This window comes from Ptychodera flava (assembly GCF_041260155.1).
Source record: "Ptychodera flava strain L36383 chromosome 23 unlocalized genomic scaffold, AS_Pfla_20210202 Scaffold_24__1_contigs__length_23054250_pilon, whole genome shotgun sequence".
Taxonomy (NCBI): Eukaryota; Metazoa; Hemichordata; class Enteropneusta; family Ptychoderidae; genus Ptychodera; species Ptychodera flava.
In genome coordinates, this window is record NW_027248278.1 from 14045504 (window position 1) to 14053742 (window position 8239).

An 8239-nucleotide genomic window follows, 5' to 3' on the forward strand; every position below is an offset into this window, starting at 1 on the left:
CATCTGCTGGTAGTGAAAGCCTTAAAATTTTGCTCACACTTGCCTCAATTAGACCTCAAACCATCCTCTTACCAAATCAAAAATATAAATTGCGGGTCTCTGCGCAAAGTTTGGTACTGCAAAACAAAACGAAAATATTTACTGGTATTTTTAAATTCAAAACCGTCACCATCCTCATGTTAACTCTAAAAAGAAATGTAAAATTTTCAGTTTCTGAAAAGTGAAGAAGGTAAACAATTTGCTTATCAAAGAGTTTTAAAATGAGTCCCATAAATTATAGATCTGAAAAACCAATGGAATGTGAGAGTCTGAGTATCTGTCCCCAAGACGCATTCTACAAACGACTTTTAAACTTAGGCTTGCCATTTAGCTATAAATGTTTGATCGATCTAAACTGGTTGTCAGCTTATGTATTCTAACAACTCCCTTGTGATAGTGGTATCTATTCCGCTATTTCTTGATTGAATTGGAACTCACAACCAATGGTACCAAGTCACCTAGCCAAGACATCACAGTCAAAACCGCTCAGTTAAATCCCCATATATATCATATCACAGTTCATCATGTTCGTCTTTACATTCCTCGATTTCACTGACAAAGGATTCAAAAGTTTTCCTCACTTCTGGGAGCTCCGCACATACCATGCCACTGCCACGCTTCTTCTGGTCAACCTGCAGCTCAAAAGCTCAGTGACGTGGTTTACAATTCTAACTTTGGTCTGGACAAGTTAAGAGTTCTAGGTGACAGATTATCTGTACACGACTATAAACCCAAAGATATAATAAAAGCAGCTGTAGAATACGTTTTGCTGAAAGATTATTAAATGTACACAAGCAAAACATTGAAATTTCATCTCTTTGCGCATCTAGCAAACTGTTTATCACATCATTAAATTTTATTAAGTTTACATATTCTACTAAATTGAAAGGCAAAAGCTTGAGTTACTCTTTCCAATAATGGCTTCAAAATACTGATGTAAAATAGCGCAACAACTAAGATATTCATAATTAAGATATCATTTGATATTCTTTTGATGAACTAAAATAATACAAGACCTACAAAGTAGCGCATACATACCTGTCTATTAACATCTCCGATACAGATTCGAGCTGAATCTGTTGCTGTTATTGCCCACTTTGAGTGGTCATCAAGAGTGGGGAATTTTACATCATCAGATAAGATTATTGATTTGACGTTTTCCACTTTATAATCTCCGCAGAACGACTTGAAATTATCTTCAGGTTTTCCCCGCTGCCAAGTCTCAGCATACATGTCAGCCTTGTAATAAGGAGCCAGAAATTTGCTGTATATATCTGTTGATAAATGTAATCATAAGAGGCACATACATGTACACACTCAGTGAGAAACGAATAAAAATTACAAATGACAGCAATTTATATGTATAGATGTTCAACGTTCGTGTGTTGCAAAGTTTTTGAATGTTTTTATGATTTTAAAGTAAGTTAATACAAATGTATTGAATAAAAATAGTAGCCACAAGTTTATTCAAAACGAATTGAATTCCGTGTACAAATTTTTACAAGTGAAACAAAAATATAAAGTGGACACATTGCACTAGATCCTTAAAAGAATGGTAACTCGTATTTTCCTTCTTTTACAACATATGAGACGGAGAAAGTACCTTGCAGTGGCATTGTAAAGAAAAATTGTAGTCTTTATTGATGACATCATGTAACAGAGAACTATGGGAAAGTTGAACAAAATGAAAATTTTGATGTACTTGCCCTCTCTGCAAAACGCAAGCAGATGTTATGTAGACAATGCTACTGCATTGATGTGAAAAATTTAAAGAACTTGGACTAAATTTCAGGACATTGCACGTCAATAGATCTCTAAGGCATTAACTAATATTGTATGCATACATTATCGCATGGGTTGAGAAACGAAATAGTACAGAAGGCTTAGAATATTTCGCATAATTAAAGAACCATGCAACATGTTCAATTTCATGTGTTATCCCCATCGAAGTTGCGTCACACATCATTCATAGAGTTTTATCTTTGTCAAACAGATTACTCATTTTTGTGTTCTTGATAAAATTAATAATAACAAATCATACCTTCATTGAATTTCGCACTTTTGGCAAATATATCTAAGGCTACCCCATCCACGGTTTTAATTTCAGCGTGGTAGTGTGTATCTTCATCTCTGTCTTTACAGTTTCATTCACCACATCATCTAACCCTTTGACAACATTTTTGATGACTAGAGGTACGTTAGAATCGAATATGGCAGGACAGTTGTACTTCAATGCTGTCACTAAAAGATAATTATAAGATTTCAGGTTAAGTGGTAGAAAGTTCTGAAGTACATGAGTGAAACACGTGGTCTTTAAACAAAACAAAATAAAACATAAATTAAAGTTCTTTGCATCAAGAATTATAAATTGAAATACCTGTAATTTTGACAAAATAATAAAGTTACAGACAGGTGTTGTCAAACTCCATTCGCTTTTAAATTTTTCTTTTCCATGATCAGTACTCAAAACGTCCGTGTCTTTCATATACTTTTAACTTTGGCCATCCGTTCTTCAGACTTAAACGTCAATATCAATTGGTTCTCATGTACCTATTTTTTGAAAGCTGCCATCTTCAACCAGCGCAGAGATACACAGCAACGACTGTCCGTACTTTTTGGCATTGTGAGGCCAGGAATAACTTCCATTTGAGGGTTCCGGAAAACGAGGAGCACTTTGTACCAGCCAAAACCCGCCAGTTGTGTCCAAGCAGACGTCACCTAGCGATCGAAAGAAGAAGTACACTCGGTCCAGGAATTCAAAAGAGGAGATAATTCTGAAAGTTAGAGAAGGTCTAGCCGGAACGCCAATATTAAATTAGTTTAATTTACGTAATACTTGTGTAATTGATGACGAACACGCCGGTAGAATGGAGATAGATGGCTTCTTATTTACAGCAGAGAACTCAACCTGAGTTACAACTTCGGCTTTTTGATGATTGTTCCTCTGAATGAATTTCATCTCTCATTTATCACAATTTAAAGTTTACTTTCTTTCGTAATATGCCTTTACTCTGAAGGCAATACACATTGTATTCTATTGACACACTATCTCGTGATACAACGAATTGCTGACTCTTCATGATTTGTTGATTCTGCAAACTGACATTCATTATCGACACTTCTATTGCCACCTTAGCACAGTGTCACGTTGAACATCACTTAGCAACACCTGAGAAACAACGTGTTATACCAAGCCGTGCCGTACCGTGCCGTGACACTACAACGAAACCCTGCCACTGTTACTAGTTCCGGCCCTTACTTTAATTTCCCATTACAATCGACATAATTACGTCACCTTACCTTTCGTATGGCCTCGATCCCAATGCTCGGTTTTTGTATGGGCCACTCGTCGTTGTACATCAAGTAGGCTACATTCTATTGACAACAACGATAATTTCGGATATTAGAAATTTCGAATCTGAGAGCATAATTTTGAAGAATTGTTGCTTGATGATGTCAAGAACTATGGAGGGCATGTACGACGAAGGTGTTCGTTAATTAATGAAAGCATGGCTTACAAATAGATAGTTTGAAGTACGCTGTAACAGTATAGAAAAAATAATGATGAATGGCGTATCATTTCGAAACTTGATAAATTTGAAACCCAAGGAAAAAATGGCGGAACCGAATCTTATCAATTGTAAAAGTTTACTTATGACAATCAATTTGTGGCAGGTCAAGATCGCCTGCCCATTTTACACATGTAGCCATTATTATTTAAATTTGATGATAATTTGGACGTTGTCGACCCGCTTTTACTTAATACCTGAATGCATTAATGGTGAGAGTGACTTGAAAGCATGGTTAGGATTACAGCTCGTAATCCAGTCCAAAACTAACACCTGTTTTGGTGCCTTGTCAAAACATCTTCTACATTATTCACTAAAATGTTTTCTTATTCTTGCTCTGCGGAATAAAATTATATAATAATATCTGACAAATCATCATGGTACCACTCGTAGGCGTACGTTATTGTCTGTTGACCCCCTAGAATATTGAAATAAATAAAAGTTCCTAATCGGTGACGTCTTTTGACTGGGACATGATGCCTTGTGACCTTGGAATACTTCGATCAAAATCAGTTGCAATAAGAAGTGGCCTGGTCAGAGTGTAGGACATTCGTCACACTAAAAAAGGTATACATGAAAACATGACGATCCTTTTTACACAAAATGTGTTATTCCCCTAATAATACACTTGTCATGAAGAAAATCTTGCTGTGATAAAATGAATACGACTTTACATATAATTACATAAACAATCGGCGCAAAAGAATTCAGAACAGATACCTGTGACGTAATGAATTTTGGTTAATTTTGTTTAAGAGTTTTGCTGTAACACAAACACAATCTTTTGATGTTTCATGTCGAAAAGTATTTGACGTGTATCCAAGAAAAATAAAATGTGTGGTTTTGGCAGGGCATCAGGAAAAGTGTTAACTTTGACGCAGATAACACGCCATCGAACTGCTATTGACCTCAACCACCTCTGTGGGACACCTATCAATGAACCGAAACGCACACGCTACCTTAGATTTGTGATTGCTGTAAATTTGGTTCAATGTCTTCGCCAGTGCCTGCTTTGGTGAATCTATCCCAACGGTTGATAGCCTGCTTGTCTGGACAGATGGATCAAAGTAGTAGTACGCAACACCAGCTTTCGCCAACTCATTATCACTGTCAGGAATCTCAGGTATGTTATAAATTATGAACCTGAAAAAATACAGAATAAAATGAACTGCATTGGGACTCTCGGTTTTTGATGTCATCTCCTGCAGACCAGAAGTACATTTACTTAAACATCAAAGTTCCACACAAATGACGTTCACTCCATAAGCACATAGGGAGACTATTAGCAGCACTCATTGAATAATATGTGCGCTAGTTCCACCGTAGAGGGAGATGCTGTTGGAAGAGCACTCAAAGGTCATATAAGACCTGTACGACAAGTGTAAACTCTTTATCTAATGTACCGTTGGCGCTCGATAGAAGTTAAGATAGTATGCACCTCGAAAGTGAAAGACTTAAACTTTTGCTCTAACTTTCCTAAAGGAATCTTTCAATCATTCTCTTTCAAAATCAAGAATAAAAATAAGGGGTCACCGTGCAAATTTTGGAACTAGAGAAACAAATTTCCCAAGATTTACCGATATTAGAAATTCAAAATGGCCGCCATCCCTGTGTTAACTCTATGGAGAAAAATAAAAATTTTCGAATTTCGAAAACTAAGCCGGTGAAAAGTTTTCTTTCATCGAGAGCTTTAAAATGAACCTCCACATGTGGTATATCAGAAGAGAACTGTAAAAGTTTGAGAGTCCGAATGTCTGTCCCCGAGGTGCGTTCTACCTTGTCATGATGTAGGCTACATCGTACAATTTAAAGGTTACAGGTATGGCGACGTGATTCCACAAAGTATCGTGCATTCCTCTCCACAATACTAGGAAAGTCACTGAACTAAGTAAGAAGATCATATAGGCCTACTTGGTGCAGCCGTTCCAGTTATAAAGTGTCCTACATAGTATATTTGCACATTTAAGGAGTGTACGTGAACTCCTACAATCGGACCTAGCCACATGTCTGTGAAAACCCTTGGTTTTAATCACTCTCACGATCTCATTAGCCAGATCTTCACTGCAAGACCGATGGTTAGATGGCCATGAATCGGCATGTTTCATGGCATTGACCGAGACATATTGCGCCGGAGCCAGCGCGAAATGCTGCTTTGATCAGAAATCGTACCATTTTGAGACCCATGGTAAAGTGCCCGACACATATATATGATCTGCATGTCTTCTCAAAGATTTGAATCTTGTACGATTAACTCATGCACCTTTTTGACGTGCTGAAGGGGTACAGTGGTCAAACATGTACTAAGTACGCTGATCTACATACGTACGCACGTCCAGAACGGCCAGCAAGTGTACTCTACCCTACTACCATCAAATAAAAAATAAGGCGAATATGTTTGTCGGTGATCGTCACTTATGTCATCTGAAATGACGGGTTGAGGCACTTTAGTTGCAATTACCAGAAAGTCTGAGATAAGCAAGCAAATCAAACGAAAACAGTATCAGGTGATATGCAAACTGAAAGCAGAGAAAATGGCAGGAGTATGTAAACTAGTTGAGTGAAGTGAGGTCATTCTTTGACCTTTCTTACCAGTCTACATTCATTCCTTGGTCATCTTGACACGAGATGCCAGTGCACGTAGAGAATAATAAACAGAACACTAAAACTTCTAGCGCCAGCATGATTCCGGCTGGTGATCACTATCCGTTTGCTTTGTTAACTTCCGCTTTTCTTGTAGGCTACTGTTCGCAAGACGGGTATGGCATTTGACTGAAGGCCGACACAAGGCGAGCGTTTGTGTAAGAGCACGCCGATGAAAACGACCCGAATAGCCACACCTCACTCCTCGGCGGTTCAAACCAATGAAGGGTTCTTTGACAACAATCGCAGCCACGGCGCCTGTAACATGTGTTTAAATTCATCAGTCAACATTACAGAGGTGATGTCAATAGGTCGATGTCGAATAAAAAACCCAATCCCAAGGGTGACATGGGGTTCAGACCAACAAAGTTTTCATCCGACAAAATCATTGAATTGCCGGAAGAATTACTTTTCAAAAATAAATCAGAAAGGTGTAATATCGCTGTCTATCAACTGACGAAAGGTTTGTTGATGTAAAACACGCATGTGGCGACTGTCTTTCGTCTTCCCCAGAGTTGCGTTGAAAGTGAAACACTGACTTTTGACCTGTGTTGAACCCGGAAATGATAATGTGATACATTTCAGGTACTGCAAACTGCGCACGCGCATGGACTTTCCCTTGCAGTGAGGCGAGTTGGGGACCGTCTCAGATTGTCGCATAAGTTCAAGAAACGAAATTCCTTCGTTTACGTCAAAACCCCCTCCCCCTAAACGAAAGTTCAAAGGTGCGAAATGTTGATGTCTGCCTTAGAGTATAATGTAGCATTTTGATATCACTTATGAAAAAATTGTATCCCCTGACCACGTTATATGGTCAAAAAACGGTATCGATCAAATTTGAGTACAAACCATAGCATGACACATACGAGTTGGAAATAGTTACAACAAAATTTGTTTGCAAGAGAGTGCTGTGTTTGTTTACTTTTACACCCAATGTAAGACAACTTGAAATGACAAATCAAAGTGCGAAAGTAAGGTTCACTAATTGAATAGAGATCAAAGCCCTCGCCCTGTAAAGGAATGAATTTCGCCTTTGAACTTATGCAACAATCTGAGACGGTCCCTTACACGGGGTTCGTACACGCTAATAGGGTACACAACTATTTTCATTAGTACTTGGCTGTGTCGCCAAGGTTTAAACATTTTTCCATACAATCTTCAAAAAAGTGCACATTGTAAAGGCTTTGTCGCCATAAATCATACTTAAACAGTTAAAGACTTCAACCATATGCCATGTGCCACCGCCGGGGCCATGTGCAACCAAAACTGAAAGAAGGGTGATGACCGGGTATTCAGCCGGGGTCATCTACCTCGCAAGTTGTGAAGATTTGACTGTCGTCATGCATATCAATGTTTGCCGGGGTCTAAACAAAGTAAGGTAATATATTTAATATCGTTACTCAATGTGAAAGTTTTCCTGAAGCATTGATACATTTCCTATGTCATCCACCCATGTTTAACATTTTTCAGATGAAAGTGCCACCCCGAACGATGTTCAGGTTTATAGGTGAGTTTTTGGGGTTTTTTTTGTTTGTTTGCTTGTTTGTTTGTTAGTTTATTTTCGGAAAAACGTGATCCATTTTGGTGCCACATACTTTGTAAAGTTTTCTATCGGAGTACCTCCGGGGCGTGCAGTGTGTAGTTTGTCAGTTGTTTCGGCTTTAATTTTAGAGCAGCTTTCCGTCAAAATCGTATAGAAATCCTTGAATTATTAAAAAAAATGAAAACTAGCAATGGGACATAAATCTTAAGATAGCAATGAGGGGACAAGGCGTGCCAATATTAAATGACCTTCATGTGTGGTTATATCACAGTATTTCTAATGTGCATAGCAAGTCTTGTTAACTTTGGGCGGGTCAATCATTCCAATCAATATGCAATTTACCAATTAGCTGTCATGAAAAAGCATTATGTCTTTGATTGCTATTTTATATATATTTATCAAATATTAAATATGGCTTGGCCTTCCAAAAATGTACATTAAATATGCA

General features: G+C 37.9%; 1 protein-coding gene across 2 annotated transcripts; it reads right to left on the reverse strand.

The window, feature by feature from the left end:
• Positions 1 to 35: 35 nt before the first annotated feature.
• LOC139124957 (plancitoxin-1-like) lies at positions 36 to 6824 on the reverse strand. Of its 2 annotated transcripts, XM_070691073.1 has the most exons (8): positions 6658 to 6805; positions 6198 to 6506; positions 4568 to 4751; positions 3340 to 3414; positions 2590 to 2757; positions 2081 to 2280; positions 1078 to 1313; positions 36 to 671 (listed from the first exon to the last, which is right to left on the reverse strand). In XM_070691073.1, exons 2-5 carry the CDS (start codon positions 6287 to 6289, stop codon positions 2590 to 2592), a joined length of 519 nt encoding a protein of 172 aa, XP_070547174.1. In that variant the 5' UTR covers positions 6290 to 6506; positions 6658 to 6805; the 3' UTR covers positions 36 to 671; positions 1078 to 1313; positions 2081 to 2280. The 2 variants fall into 2 exon arrangements, with proteins under 2 accessions (XP_070547174.1, XP_070547173.1); XM_070691072.1 differs by having other exon boundaries at positions 6198 to 6824.
• Positions 6825 to 8239: the final 1415 nt, after the last annotated feature.

Coding starts and splice junctions, on each gene's coding strand:
- LOC139124957 (XM_070691072.1), bottom strand. CDS start 6,289: ATGCTGGCGCTAGAAGTTTTAGTGTTCTGTTTATTATTCTCTACGTGC. Junction 3,415..4,567: donor ACAGCAATCACAAATCTAAG/GTAGCGTGTGCG, acceptor TGTTGTCAATAG/AATGTAGCCTACTTGATGTA. Junction 2,758..3,339: donor GGATCGAGGCCATACGAAAG/GTAAGGTGACGT, acceptor TTCGATCGCTAG/GTGACGTCTGCTTGGACACA.